The 15,465-nt window shown below is 53.7% G+C and overlaps 1 protein-coding gene across 1 annotated transcript in view; it reads right to left on the bottom strand.

The window, feature by feature from the left end:
* Positions 1-8,034: 8,034 nt before the first annotated feature.
* Positions 8,035-15,465, bottom strand: part of LOC129714042 (serine/threonine-protein kinase D2-like) — a 46,515-nt gene continuing 39,084 nt past the window's right edge. The window contains exons 15-18 of the mRNA XM_055663500.1: positions 14,496-14,594; positions 11,025-11,292; positions 9,381-9,465; positions 8,035-8,413 (exon numbers count right to left, since the gene is read on the bottom strand). Of these exons, the coding sequence (XP_055519475.1) occupies positions 8,035-8,413; positions 9,381-9,465; positions 11,025-11,292; positions 14,496-14,594 (831 nt within the window). The remainder of the gene's footprint in view (positions 8,414-9,380; positions 9,466-11,024; positions 11,293-14,495; positions 14,595-15,465) is intronic.

Here is a 15,465-nt window from a genome sequence, read left to right as displayed (position 1 = left end):
TTCCTTCCTAATGGTTATTGGCCCGGTGTTGAATTTCAAATATCTCCTCTGAGGTCCTGAGTGTTAGTGTCTTAAAGTTGATCAATACCGTCCCATTTCACAGCCCAGCAACTAACACTTCAATACCTTGAAAGCAGAGTCATGCAATCACTTCTTTGCGGTGAAACATGTTATCACTTATGCACTTACCGTGATCAATAAGGGTTTAAATGCTCGCACTCATTGTAAAGTGTGTTTGAACATTTTTAATTCAGAAATATGAGAGAGCCTTTGAGAGACGGAAGCCCTTGTCTCCCTTGTTAAACAGGGAACGCAGAGAGGCTAATGAAGTCTTCATGTCGGCCACAGACTCCGATCCCATCAGGCTCCCAAATTACTGGGATTCATTGAAAACTCTTCAGAGGGCAGATTAATAGAGCCTTTGGGATTTTGTAAAACACGAGTCAGGTTATAGAGTCACAGAGTGATACAGTGTAGAAACAGGCCCTTCGGCCCAACTTGCCCACACCGGCCAACATGTCCCAGCTACATTAGTCCCACCTGCCTGCGCTTGGTCCATATCCCTCCAAGGTAGACAAAAGTGCTGGAGAAACTCAGCAGGTGCAGCAGCATCTATAGAGCGAAGGAAATAGGCAACGTGAAGAAGGGTTTTGGCCCGAAACGTTGCTTATTTCCTTCGTTCCATAGATGCTGCTGCACCCGCTGAGTTTCTCCAGCACTTTTGTCTACCTTCGATTTTCCTGCATCTGCAGTTCCTTCTTAAACACCATATCCCTCCAAACCTGTCCTATCCATGTACCTGTCTAACTGTTCCTTAAACAATGGGATAGGTCCCTGCCTCAACTACCTCCTCTGGCAGCTTGTTCCATGCACCCACCACCCTTTGTGTGAAACCTGCCCTGTCCAAGTGCCCTTCTGACAGTTTCTTAAACGATGGGATAGGTCATGCTGAACAAACTGGACAATAACATGCGGTGATGTGGAATTGTCCAACTTGGTGGGAAGAATTTGAATTAGTCTAGTTTCGATGGGCTTAAAGTCACATGTATCGAGGTACAGTGAAAAGCTTTAGCTAGGGTGTCTAACAGTCTGAGAAAGACAAAAAAAATACATTAATACAATCAAAGCTGTCCACAGCAGGCAGATAACAGGTACAAGATGTATAACATTGTCCCCATTCAAAGACCCTACAGCGAGCAAGACAGCCCACTCGACGAAAAAAAGTCGGAGTACGGCCATGGGCGATTTTCGGCCCCATTTCCGTCTCCGCACCAAAGATCCCGTAGCGGAGCAAAGATACTAGTGCGGAGACGGAAGCCGGTTACGGAAACATCCTCGTAAAAATAAAAGTTCTTTGGTAAAAATCTTCTCCTCATTTTCAGAATTTTAATTTATTAACACAAACTGTTCCCCCGCAACGTTGATTACACTGCGGGTCGGGTCGGGTTACTGCAATGGATGAAAGAAAGGCCCACGTTCCGCTCCATTGCGTACTACACGTCAGCCCCATTGCATTTAGCAGGCGTGGTCTATCTTCCTCCGCTATAGGATCTTTGGTCCCATTTAGATAGATCAAGTCAGGTGGGTAGATGGGAGATCAAGACCACACTCGAACGAATTGTAATCGTAAGAACATACAAGGAATGGGATTTGCTATAACATCATACCTAAGCTTTTCCCACTGAAGCAACAAGGGCACACAGAACTACATAGGGGTACAAAATTAACATGAAACAGGTGGTGGGAGGCGGTTTGTTTTTATCACAGCGTTAGGTGATGGGAGCGCAGTATATGGGATAACGTATTCGGCACGGACTATCCGAACCCCATTTCTCCTGCCTTCTCCCCATAATTCCCCTGACACTATTATCTCCTAACCCCATTCTCCTGCCTTCTCCCCATAACCCCTGACACCCACACTAATCAAGAATCTATCTATCTCTGCTTTAAAAATATCCACTGACTTGTGGCCTCCACAGCCGTCTGTGGCAAAGAATCCCACAGATTCACCACCCCCTGGCTAAAGAAATTCCTCCACATCTCCCTCCTAAAATAACGTCCTTTAATTCTGAGGCTTTGACGAGTCGGGCCGAAGGGCCTGTTTCCGTGCTGTGATATTCTATGGCTCTAAGCTGCAGGGTGTAGAGGAGAAACAAAGAGGCCTCATGGATTCACTTGCCCCCATGCTGTTCAGGCAGAGGACAGTGTATGTCATGTATAACTTTAAGATAGACACAAAATGCTGGAGTAACTCAGCGGGACAGGCAGCAGCGTCTCTGGAGAGAAGGAATGGGTGATGTTTCGGGTCGAGACCCTTCGTTAGACTGACATTTCAGACAGAAGACAACGTCACCCATTCCTTCCCTCCAGAGACGCTGCCTGTCCCGCTGAGTTACTCCAGCATTTTGTGTCTATCTTCGGTTTAAACCAGCATCTGCAGTTCCTTCCTGCATAATTCATAACTTTGACAGCTCAGCCTTGAAGGATCAGTTACCGCGGTGGGATTTCTGTCCGCATTGTTCCCTGGGACACATGATGAGTTACCAGATTGTGGCACAGTGCAACGGAGATAGATTTCACACAGAGGAGGGGTGGTGACAGCACAGGGTCTATCACTCATACTCCAGTGTCTATAACACTTTGCCCTGGAGTGGGTCCCGGGAAGGTTTACCAGAACGATCCCAAAATGAGTGGGTTAACTTACGATGAGCGTCTGACGGCACTCGCTGGAGTTAAGAATGTGGGGGGTCCCCATTGAAACTTACCCAATAATGAATGGCCTGGATGTGGAATAATGAAAGTCATAGACAATAGGTGCAGGAGTAGAGGCCATTCGGCCCTTCGAGCCTGCACCGCCATTCAATACGATCATGGCTGATCATCCAACTCAGTATCCTGTACCTGCCTTCTCTCCATACCCCGATCCCCTTAGCCACAAGGGCCACATCTAACTCCCTCTTAAATATAGCCAATGAACTGGCCTCAACTACCCTCTGTGGCAGAGAGTTCCAGAGATTCACCACTCTCTGTGTGAAAAATCTAACTCCCTCTTAAATATAGCCAATGAACTGTGGCCTCAACTACAGAATTCCACAGATTCACCACTCTCTGTGTGAAAAATGTTTTTCTCATCTTGGCTCTCGAGCGCGAATGTTGCCTACAGCTCCACACCGCTGACATTGTGTGAACACAATAAGGTTATGGCTCTTCCTTAAACGCATCCAGACTCTGGGGAGATACAAGATACGCCTGCAATGATGACAAAGAGCTGGCAAAAACAAGCAAAGACTAACTGAATGACATGTTTAAAACGTGGAATTAAATCTTCACACCTGGCCTGTGCATGACATAGAAACAGACAATAGGTGCAGGAGTAGAGGCCATTCGGCCATTCGGCCCTGCACCGCCATTCAATATGATCATGGCTGATCATCCAACTCAGTATCCCGTACCTGCCTTCTCTCCATACCCTCTGATCCCCTTAGCCACAAGGGCCACATCTAACTCCCTCTTAAATATAGCCAATGAACTGTGGCCTCAACTACCCTCTGTGGCAGAGAGTTCCAGAGATTCACCACTCTCTGTGTGAAAAAAGTTCTTCTCATCTCGGTTTTAAAGGATTTCCCCCTTATCCTTAAGCTGTGACCCCTTGTCCTGGACTTCCCCAACATCGGGAACAACAGCAGCACACAACTTGTGTTAGATAGATTTATATCTGCAGCAATCCACACAGCAACTTATTTATCATGTTTGAGAAGGAACTGCAGATGCTGGAAAATCGATGGTAGACAAAAATGCTGGAGAAACTCAGCGGGTGAGGCAGCGTCTATGGAGCGAAGGAAATAGGCGACGTTTCGGGTATCAATCCGAAACGTTGCCTATTTCCTTCGCTCCATAGATGCTGCCTCACCTGCTGAGTTTCTCCAGCATTTTTGTCTACCAACTCATTCATCACGTTCTCTTGCTCCCTCGCTCTCTCTCGCGCGTCTTTCGTGTGTGTGGAAGGAAACTGGAGCACCCAGAGCAAACCCACCAGGTCACAGGGAGAACGTGCATACTCTGTTTGACCGGTAGACAAGATCGAACCCGGGTCTCTGGCGCTGTGAGGCAGCAACTCTACCGCTGCCTGTAAACTCAATACAAAGAAACATAGACAATAGGTGCAGGAGTAGAGGCCATTCGGCCCTTCGAGCCTGCACCATTCGCCATTCAATATGATCATGGCTGATCATCCAACTCAGTATCCCATCCCTGCCTTCTCTCCATACCCCCTGATCCCTTTAGCCACAAGGGCCACATCTAACTCCCTCTTAAATATAGCCAATGAACTGTGTGGCCTCAACTACCTTCTGTGGCAGAGAGTTCCACAGATTCACCACTCTCTGTGTGAAAAATGTTTTCTCATCTCGGTCCTAAAAGACTTCCCCCTTATCCTTAAACTGTGTGACCCCTTGTCCTGGACTTCCCCAACATCGGGAACAATCTTCCTGCATCTAGTCTGTCCAACCCCTTAAGAATTTAGTTGGCTAATGTATATGAAACAAAAAATACATATAAAGCAACCACCCCAATACAATTGTAAATAGGGTTAGGGTGCAGCCCTCAGTGCCCTCAATAGCTACTGATTCTGGATGATCAACCATGATCACATTGAATGGCGGTGCTGGCTCGAGGGGCCGAATGGCCTACTCCTGTACCTCTTTTTCCATGTTCTATGTTCACACTAGTCCTCATCTCATTCACAGAAGCCAATTAACCTACAAACCTGCATGTCTTTGGAGTGTGGGAGGAAACGGGGAGAGAACGTGCAAACTCCGTACAGACAGCACCCGAGGTCAGGATGGAACCCGGGTCTCCGGCGCTGTGAGGCAGCAACTCTACCCGCTGCGCCACCGAGCCACCAACCTAGGGCAGGGCTCAGCCTGGCTGGTGACCAAGTGTCGCTCACAGCCAGCAAGGAGCAGCGAAGGCACAGAGTGGAATGCAAGCTGCCTGGCAATGTGTGACTTGATCGACCTGTTGCTGAATTCTGTGTGGCTGTTGCAGCAGAGGACAGGATAGTGTTGCAGGAATCTATTGCTGTGCAAGTTGCCAATGCCTGCCCCATGCTTGTGTCCCCGGCCATCCTTTATCTGCCTTCTATCTGTTACACGCTTCCTGCCAAACCTTCATATGTAACCTCACATCCTTGACATCCTAATATCCCAGCCCACCTTTAACACTTGATCAACCAGTGACCCAGTCTTTGAAGAACATAGACATAGAAAGATAGGTGCAGGAGTAGGCCATTCAGCCCTTCCAGCTAGCACCGCCATTCAATATATAACCATAACAGCATGGAAACATTGAATGGCGGTGCTGGCTCGAAGGGCCGAATGGCCTACTCCTGCACCTAAATTAATCACGCTGGGGCTGTGGGTCTTTCATCGATTGAATCTCCTCTCGTTCTTCTCCAAACTTTAGTTTAGTTCAGAGATAGTGTAAACAGGCCCTTCGGCCCACCGAGTCTACCCCAACCAGCGATCCCTGCACAGTAACGTTACCCTACACACATACACCAAGTCAATTAACCTACAAACCTGCACGTCTTTGGAGTGTGGAAGGAAACCGAAGATCTCGGAGAAAACCCACGCAGGTCACGGGGAGAACGTGCAAACTCCGTACAGACAGCACCCGTAGCTGGGATCGAACCCGGGTCTCTGGCGCTGCAAGGCAGCAACAAAACGTGCAACGGCCACAATGGAGACAATTCACACTTCTCTTTATTAAACGTTAAGGAAACTTTCCTCTAAATACAAATAAATTGTGTAAAAAGTCCAGAGACTCGGCAAACAGCAGCTGAGATACAGACACACACACACATATGAACATGTACATACATGCCTACAAACATATGGATGTGTACATACACACCCGCGTACGCATATGGACACGAACACGATGAAGGGATGAAGGGTCTCGACCTGAAACGTCACCCATTCCTTCTCTCACGAGACGCTGCATGTCCCGCTGAGTTACTCCAGCACTTTGTGTCTATCTTCAGTTTAAAGCAGCATCTGCAGTTCCTTCCTACACATTACATGGACATGCATGTGTACACACACACACACACACGCATCTGTACACACACTTGCCCACATGCATGCCCATATAGACGCAGAGAGAGAGATACAGAGAGAGAGAGAGAGGGAGACAGCACACAGGCCCTTCGGCTAGCGAGCCCCACACAGTAACATTATCCTACACACACTAGGGACATTTAATTTACATTTAACAAGCCAATTAACCTACAAACCTGTACATCTTTGGAGTGTGGGAGGAAACCGAAGATCTCGGAAAAAAACCCACGCAGGTCACGGGGAGAACGTGCAAACTCCGTACAGACAGCGCCCGTAGTCGGGATCGAACCCGGGTCTCTGGCGCTGTGAGGCAGCAGCTCTACCCGCTGCACCGCCATGAATGGATAGAGGCACACAACACTCACCGGCCGATGGGTAACAATCTCCAACCCAAATATCAATCACCCCAGCGCTAAATAAATAACAAAACTGCTCAAAATCTCTGCACCAAACAGGCGTCCATTCAGCCACCACTTTCATTCACCGATCACCGATCAAACATTCTTTCATATCTCAGGTTTATACAATAAAATAGACACAAGTATGAAAAAGTTACTTCAGAAACATATTGGCACATTTATAATGGGAGCCCTGTCCCCGGTCTACAGTTCGTCCTGGAGTCTGCTGGTTTAGTTTAGAGATACAGCGCGGAAACAGGCCCTTCGGCCCTCCGAGTCCGTGCCGACCAGCGATCCCCGCACACTAACACTATCCCACACCCACGAGGGACAATTTACACTTTTTACCGAAGCCAATTCACCTACAAACCTGCACGTCTTTGGAGTGTGGGAGGAAACCGGAGCACCCGGAGAAAACCCACGGGGAGAACGTGCAAACTCCGTACAGACAGCGCCCGTAGTCAGGATCGAACCCGGGTCTTTGGCGTGCGAGGCAGCAACTCTACACCGTGCTGCACATTGGATGGTAGCTGGGCTGGTGTTTACGGTCAAACTCCGACCTGTTAGTTGGGTGTAGGAGTGGAAAGGGAAATAAAAGTTTGACAAAACTTTATATTTCACATTAAAAAAAAAAAAAAAAAATCAAAAACCAAACAGTTTATGGCCACTTTTGCAGGACATTTCCTCCTGCGAATCAACACCCTGGAACGATTATTACCCTGGCTACGAGATGGGAGGAAGAATCCAGAAAATGCAAGAAACAGCCGACAACGACCAGTTTCCGTTATCATTGTTACTTCCTTGTTTACATTCATTTGTTCCATATCTCCCATTCCCTCTTCCATGACTCCAGCCTGAAGAAGGGTCACCCATTCCTTCTCTCCAGAGATGCTGCTGCATCCGCTGAGTTACTCCAGCACTCTGTGAAACGTCACCTATCCATGTTCTCCACAGATGCTGCCTGACCCGCTGAGTTATGGTGCAGCAGCATCTATGGAGCTAAGGAAATAGGCAACGTTTCGGGCCGAAACCCTTCTGGAAATAGGCAACGTTTCGGGCCGAAACCCGGAAGGGTTTCGGCCCGAAACGTTACCTATTTCCTTCGCTCCATAGATGCTGCTGCACCCGCTGAGTTACTCCAGCACTCTGTGAAACGTCACCTATCCATGTTCTCCACAGATGCTGCCTGGCCCGCTGAGTTACTCCAGCACTCTGTGAAACGTCACCTATCCATGTTCTCCACAGATGCTGCCTGACCCGCTGAGTTACTCCAGCACTCTGTGAAACGTCACCTATCCATGTTCTCCACAGATGCTGCCTGACCCGCTGAGTTGCTCCAGCATTTTGTGTCTTCGCAAGATATCCGGAGTTGCATTTGTACATTCCTTGCCTCAGCGCCATCTCTATCCAACACACACACACTCAGAAACCCTGATACACACCCACAACGGAAAGAATGAATGCTGGCCCAGATGCAAAGGTTCTTCCAGGTGTAGGTAGCGTTTGATCGTTCCGACTCAGTCCTTTCCCTCGATCTGTAGCTGGGATTCCCAGGAGTGAAGGGGGGGGGGGGGGGGGTGGGGAGAAGAGGGAGTGGTGGGGGCGTTTGAGATCACATTTCCCAGATGTGTGTGGGGGTTGGGGTGGGTGAGGGGGGGAGGGGGGGGGGGGGAAAGAGGATGTTCAGAGGATGCTGACCCTGTGGCTGAGTCCCTGGACATCGTCCCCTCTCCAGCTGGGCGCAGCCGGCAGTCTGTTGACCTTCTGGGCCGGGCACTCTGGGGGGCGGGCTCTGGGTGAACTTTTCCCAACGAGGGGTCGTCACTCTCATGGGTCAGGTATCTCTCGCCCATCTTGCATTCCAACTCACGAAGGTCCAGCCATGTCTGGTGGTCCGGGGGATGGGGGGGAGGGTGGGAGGGGAGGGGGGGGGGAGGAGGAGGGAGGGGGGGAGGAGGGAGGAGGGGAGGCGGAAGGGAAGGGGAGGGGAGGGGAGGGGAGGAGAGGGGGGAGAGGGGGGGGGAGAGGGGAGGGGAGAGGGGAGAGAGGTGGAGAGGGGAGGGAAGGAGTGGGGAGGGGGGGAGAGGGGGGGGGTGGAGAGGGAAGGGAGGGGGGGAGGGAGGGAGAGGGGGGGGGGGGGGGGGGGGGGGGGGGGGGGGAGGGGAGGGGGGGGAGGGGGGGGAGGGGAGGGGAGGGGGGGGGAGAGGGGGGGGGAGGGGGGGGGGGGGGGGGGAGGGGGGGGGGGAGGGGGGGGGAGGGGGGGGGGGGGGGGGGAGGGGGGGGGGGGGGGGGGGGGGGAGGGGGGGGGGGGGGGGGGGGGGGGGGAGGGGGAGGGGGGGGGGGGGGGGGGGAGAGGGGGGGGGGGGGGGGGGGGGGAGGAGGGGGAGGGGAGGGGGGGAGAGGAGGGGGGGGAGAGGGGAGGGGAGAGGGGGAGGGGGGAGAGGGGAGGGGAGAGGAGGGGAGGGGGAGAGGGGAGGGGGGAGGGAGAGGGGGGGGAGAGGGGAGGGGAGGGGGGGGGGAGAGGGGGGGGGGGGGGGGTGAAGGGAGAGAGGGGAGGGGAGAGGAGAGGGGGTGGGGAAAGAGAGGGGGGGAGGGAGGGGAGAGGGGGGGGAGAAGGGAGGGGAGAAGGAAATGTAGAAACCAGATTAAAGCTGAGCCAGGCTCAGGGGAGGAGAGAGGGGGTGAATGTTCCCATGCCACCAGCCCAAACCCCCTCCCCCACCCCGACCTGTTCCTGAAAACATCCCCCCGGACTTCAACCATGACCCAAGAGCCTGACCCCACCCACGAACCCCTGCCCCCTCCCCCACCACCACGACCCCTGCCCCCCCCCCCACACAGGACCCCTGCCCCTGAGCCTACCTGCAGGAAGGGGTGACTGAGGGACTTGTCCACACTGTAGCGTTTCCTCATTTTCACCTGTAGCAGGTTGTTGATGAGGTCAATGCCTGAAAGGGCAACACATGGCAGCGCTGAGGCCGGTTTCACCCACTCTCCCAGCACAGGGACACTAGTGCTGCCTCCCCGCACCCTCCCCCCACAGGGTGAAACTCTCTCTGCAACGTCCAGGCAAACCCTCCCGCGATCAGACTCCTGCAGCATGGACTTCTGAGACCGTGTCCCAGTTGTACAGGGTCTTGGTGAGACCACACCTGGAGTATTGCGTGCAGTTTTGGTCTCCAAATCTGAGGAAGGACATTATTGCCATAGAGGGAGTGCAGAGAAGGTTCACCAGACTGAATCCTGGGATGTCAGGACTTTCTTATGTAGAAAGACTGGATAGACTTGGTTTATACTCTCTAGAATTTAGGAGATTGAGAGGGGATCTTATAGAAACTTACAAAATTCTTAAGGGGTTGGACAGGCTAGATGCAGGAAGATTGTTCCTGATAGTGGGGAAGTCCAGGACAAGGGGTCACAGCTTAAGGATAAGGGGGAAATCCTTTAAAACCGAGATGAGGAGAACTTTTTTCACACAGAGTGGTGAATCTCTCGGGAACTCTCTGCCACAGAGGGTAGTTGAGGCCAGTTCATTGGCTATATTTAAGAGGGAGTTAGATGTGGCCCTTGTGGCTAAGGGGATCAGAGGGTATGGAGAGAAGGTAGGTACGGGATACTGAGTTGGATGATCAGCCATGATCATATTGAATGGCGGTGCAGGCTCGAAGGGCCGAATGGCCTACTCCTGCACCTAATTTCTATGTTTCTATGTTTCTATATATTTAGAGTGATATAGTGAGCCCTTCTCCCCATAACCTCGGACACCTGTACTAATCAAGAATATATCTATCTCTGCCTTAAAAAAACCCTGGTTCGTTGTGTAAATATTACAAATAATTCCCCCCATGGTCAGTTTAGTTTCGGCCCACCGAGTCCACACTGACCAGCGATCCCAGCACACTAACACTATCCTACACCCACCAGGGACTATTTACAATGATACCAAGCCAACCTGCACGTCTTTGGAGTGTGGGAGGAAACCGGAGCACCCGGAGAAAACCCACACCGTTCACAGGGAGAGCGTGCAAACTCCGTGCAGACAGCGCCTGTAGTCAGGATCGAACCCAGTTCTCTGGCGCTGTGAGGCAGCAACTCTAATAAATTCCTGGGAGGAATAGATCGGGTGGATGCACAGAGTCTCTTGCCCAGAGTAGGCGAATCGAGGACCAGAGGACACAGGGTTAAGGTGAAGGGGAAAAGATTTAATAGGAATCTGAGGGGTGACTTTTTCCACACAGAGGGTGGTGGGTGTATGGAACGAGCTGCCAGAGGAGGTAGTTGAGGCTGGGACTATCCCAACGTTTAAGAAACAGTTAGACAGGTACAGCTGAGGAAGGGTTTTGGCTATTTCCTTTGCTCCATAGATGCTGCTGCACCCGCTGAGTTTCTCCAGCATTTTTGTCTACCATGGATAGGACAGGTTTGAAGGGATTTGGACCAAACGCAGGGCAGGTGGGACCAATGTAGACGGGGCATGTTGGTGTTTCAACTCTGTGACGGCTCCTACCTTCAGATGAGATGTGTCGCCAGGGGTTGGGGGGATACATGAAGGCTGCGTTCTGGATCTGGTCGTTGATGTCCTCGTCCTCGTTGAAGGGGAAGGTGCCGCTCAGGCTGACGTACATGATCACCCCGACTGACCACATGTCCAGCGAACGGTTGTAGCCCTTGTTCAGCAGAACCTCCGGGGCCAGGTACGCTGGCGTGCCCACTACTGACCGACGGAACGACTTCTCACCAATGATGCGTGCAAAACCAAAATCACACAGCTTCACCTGTGGGGCAGAGAGAGAGGGGGGCCCCAGAGAGGGCAGAGAGGGGGGGGGGGGGAGAGGGGGGGGGAGGGGGGGGGGGAGGGGGGGAGGGGGGGGGGAGGGGGGGAGGGGGAGGGGGGGGGGGGGGGGGGGGGGGGGGAGGGGGGGGGGGAGGGGGGGGGGGGAGAGGGGGGGGGGGGGGGGGGGGGGGAGGGGGGGGGGGGGGGGGGGGGGAGAGGGGGGGGGGGAGAGGGGGGGGGGGGGGAGGGGGGGGGGAGGAGGGGGGGGGGGGAGAGAGGGAGGGGGGGGGGGGGAGGGGGGGGGGAGGGGGGGGGAGGGGGGGGGGGAGGGGGAGGGGGGGGGGGGAGGGGGGGGGGGGGGGGGGGGGGGGGAGAGGGGGAGGGGGGGGGGGGGGGGGGGGGAGAGGGGGGGGGAGAGGGGGAGGGAGGGGGGGGGGGGAGGGAGGGGGGGGGGGGGGGGGGAGAGAGAGGGGGAGAGGGAGGGGGGGGGGGAGAGGGGGGGGGGGGGGGGGGGGGGGGAGGGAGGGGAGGGAGAGGGGGGGGGGGAGAGGGGGGGGGGGGGAGGGGGGGGGGGAGGGGGGGGAGGGGGAGGGGGGGAGAGGGGGGGGGGGGAGAGGGGGGGGGGGGGAGGAGAGGGGGGGAGAGGGGGGGGGGAGAGGGGGGGGGAGAGGGGGGGGGAGAGAGAGGGGGGAGAGAGAGAGGGGGGCAGAGGAGGGGGGGGCAGAGAGAGAGGGGGGGAGAGAGAGGAGGGGGGGGCAGAGAGAGGGGGGGGAGAGAGGGGGGGGGGGCCAGGAGAGAGAGGGGGGGGGCGAGATGGGAGAGAGGGGGGGGCAGAGAGGGGAGAGAAGGAGGGGCAGAGAGGGGGTTCAGAGAGGGAGAGAGAGAGAGGGAGGAGGCAGAGAGGGAGGAAGGAGAGAGGGAGGGGGGAGAGAGGGGGCAGGAGGGAGGGGCAGAGAGAGGAGGGAGGGGCAGAGAGAGAGGGGGGGAGAGGGAGGGGCAGAGATGGGAGGGGCAGAGAGGAGAGAGGGGCAGAGAGGAGAGAGGGGCAGAGAGAGAGAGGGGCAGAGAGGGAGAGGGGCAGAGAGGGAGGGAGGGGCAGAGAGAGGGGCAGAGAGGAGGCAGGCAGAGAGAGAGGGGCAGAGAGAGGGGGCAGAGGAGAGGGGCAGAGAGAGGGGCAGAGAGAGAGGGGAGAGGGGCAGAGAGAGAGGGGGAGAGAGGGGAGAGAGAGAGGGGCAGAGAGAGAGAGACAGTGAGAGGGGAGAGAGACAGAGAGAGGGGAGAGAGAGAGAGAGAGGGAGAGAGAGAGAGAGAGAGAGAGAGGAGAGAGAGAGAGAGGGGCAGAGAGAGAGGGGGAGGAGGGAGAGGGAGAGAGAGAGTGAGAGAGAGAGAGAGAAGGGGGGAGAGAGAGGAGGAGAGAGATGTGGAGAGAGACAGGAGAGAGAGGGGGCAGAGAGAGAGGGGGAGAGAGAGGGGCAGAGAGAGAGGGGGCAGAGAGAGGGGCAGAGGAGAGAGAGGGGCAGAGGGGCAGAGAGGGGCAGAGAGAGGGGCAGAGAGGGGCAGAGAGGGGCAGAGAGGGGCAGAGAGGGGCAGAGAGAGAGAGACAGAGAGAGACAGAGAGCGCATGAAGGAGTGAGAAGACACAACCATGGGAGGGGGTAGGAGGAGGCGGAGGGAGGGAGTGGACAGAAACAGACTAATTAACAACCTTGTCTGAGATTTAAAACTAAAACCTGGACCTGCTGAATAATATTAAACAGTTTTAGTGGAGCCGTTCCCCCTCTGTTGGTGGAAGAGGGAACTGCAGGCGCTGGTTTAAACTGAAGAGAGACACAAAATGTTGGGAGTAACTTTAGGTTCTGCAGAGATTCACTTGCACCTCCTCCAATCTCATCGACTGTATCCGGTGTACAGGATGTGGGACTCGTACATCGACGAGACCAAACGCAGACTGGGCCATCGTTTTGCCGAACACCTTCTCTCAGCTCACCTGGATCTACCTGATCTCCCTGTTGCCAAACACTTTAATTCACCATCCCATTCCTACACTGACCTCTCTGTCCTGGGTCTCCTCCATTGTCAGAGTGAAACCAAACGCAAACTGAAGGACCAGCATCTCATATTTCGCTTGGGCAGCTTACACCCCAGTGGTATGAATATTGATTTCTTTAACTTCAAGTAACCCCTGCATTCCCTCTCTCTCCATCCCTCCCCCACCCAAGTTGCACCAGCTTCTCGTTCTCACCCAGCAAACAGCGAACAACGGCCAGTTTCCTTTATCATTGTTACTTTTTTTTGCAAATGGTTCATTCATTTGTTCTATTGCCGTCTATTTCCCTTTCCACTGACTCTAGTCTGAGGGTAGGGGGTGAGGATAGAAACATAGAAACATAGAAATTAGGTGCAGGAGTAGAGGCCATTCGGCCCTTCGAGCCTGCACCGCCATTCAATATGATCATGGCTGATCATCCAACTCAGTATCCCGTACCTGCCTTCTCTCCATACCCCCTGATCCCCTTAGCCACAAGGGCCACATCTAACTCCCTCTTAAATATAGCCAATGAACTGTGTGGCCTCAACTACCCTCTGTGGCAGAGAGTTCCAGAGATTCACCACTCTCTGCGTGAAAAAAGTTCTTCTCATCTCGGTTTTAAAGGATTTCCCCCTTATCCTCAAGCTGTGACCCCTTGTCCTGGACTTCCCCAACATCGGGAACAATCTTCCTGCATCTAGCCTGTCCAACCCCTTAAGAATTTTGTAAGTTTCTATAAGATCCCCTCTCAATCTCCTAAATTCTAGAGAGTATAAACCAAGTCTATCCAGTCTTTCTCATAAGACAGTCCTGACATCCCAGGAATCAGTCTGGTGAACCGTCTCTGCACTCCCTCTATGGCAATAATGTCCTTCCTCAGATTTGGAGACCAAAACTGTACGCAATACTCCAGGTGTGGTCTCACCAAGACCCTGTACAACTGCAGGTAGAACCTCCCTGCTCCTATACTCAAATCCTTTTGCAATGAAAGCTAACATACCATTGGCTTTCTTTACTGCCTGCTGCACCTACATGCCTACCTTCAATGACTGGTGTACCATGACACCCAGGTCTCGCTGCATCTCCCCTTTCCCAATCGGCCACCATTTAGATAATATGATGTTGGGGGTTGGGGGTGAGTGGTCCCAGGGGTGGGGGTGGGGATAGTCACCCACCTGAGGGAAAGGTTCAGCAGACGCCAGGAGTACGTTCTCCGGCTTCAGGTCACAGTGCACGACGTTCTTGAAGTGGAGGTGGCGGAGAGCGACCAGGATCTGTGCAAACGAGAGGAGTCGCCGCTTCAAGAACCGGCCGCGGCACAAACAGAGAACGTACGGAGACGCAACGCAACGCAACAACAAACAACCAGGCAGGTTCATGGATGAAAATAATATCGGAAGCTGTGACAACTGGCGGTGATATTCTTCGCTTGCGTACGCAAGGCACGCGATTAGTCGCCACATCGAGGGCGCTGACAGAGTTATAGACGCAGGAGAATGGGGTTAGGAGGGAGAGGTAGATCAGCCATGGTTGAATGTGCAAGAAGAAGGGTCTCGACCCGAAATGTTACCCATTCCTTTTCTCCAGAGATACTGCCTGTCCCGCTGAGTTACTCCAGCTTTTACGTCCAGCCATAATTGAATGTTGGCGTAGACCTGATGGGCCGAATGGCCTATTTCTGTTCCTATCACTTATGAACAAGGAGTTGCAATTCCACTTGATGGAGACAGAGAGCAGCTCCTTTTACTGTGAGACTGAGATACATTCACCACCCTCTGACTAAAGAAATTCCTCCTCATCTCCTTCCTAAAGGAACGTCCTTTAATTCAGAGGCTGTGGGGCACGTTGGTCAGTATGGGAGAGTTGGGCCGAAGGGCCATTTCCCCTGTGGTATGACCATATGTACATGGATAGGAATGGTTGAGAGGGCTATGGGCTAAGTGGGACTGGTGTAGATGGGGCATGTGGGTGGGTTAGCATGGGAGAGTTGGGCCAAAGGGCCATTTGAAGGGCCATTTTCCCTGTGGTATGACCATATGTACATGGATAGGAATGGTTGAGAGGGCTATGAGCCAAGTGGGACTGGTGTAGATGGGGCACGTGGGTGGGTTAGCATGGGGGAGTTGGGCCGAAGGGCCATTTGAA

Source organism: Leucoraja erinacea, chromosome 38 (assembly GCF_028641065.1).
Source record: "Leucoraja erinacea ecotype New England chromosome 38, Leri_hhj_1, whole genome shotgun sequence".
Classification (NCBI taxonomy): domain Eukaryota; kingdom Metazoa; phylum Chordata; class Chondrichthyes; order Rajiformes; family Rajidae; genus Leucoraja; species Leucoraja erinaceus.
This window is presented reverse-complemented; position numbering and strand designations above follow the sequence as displayed.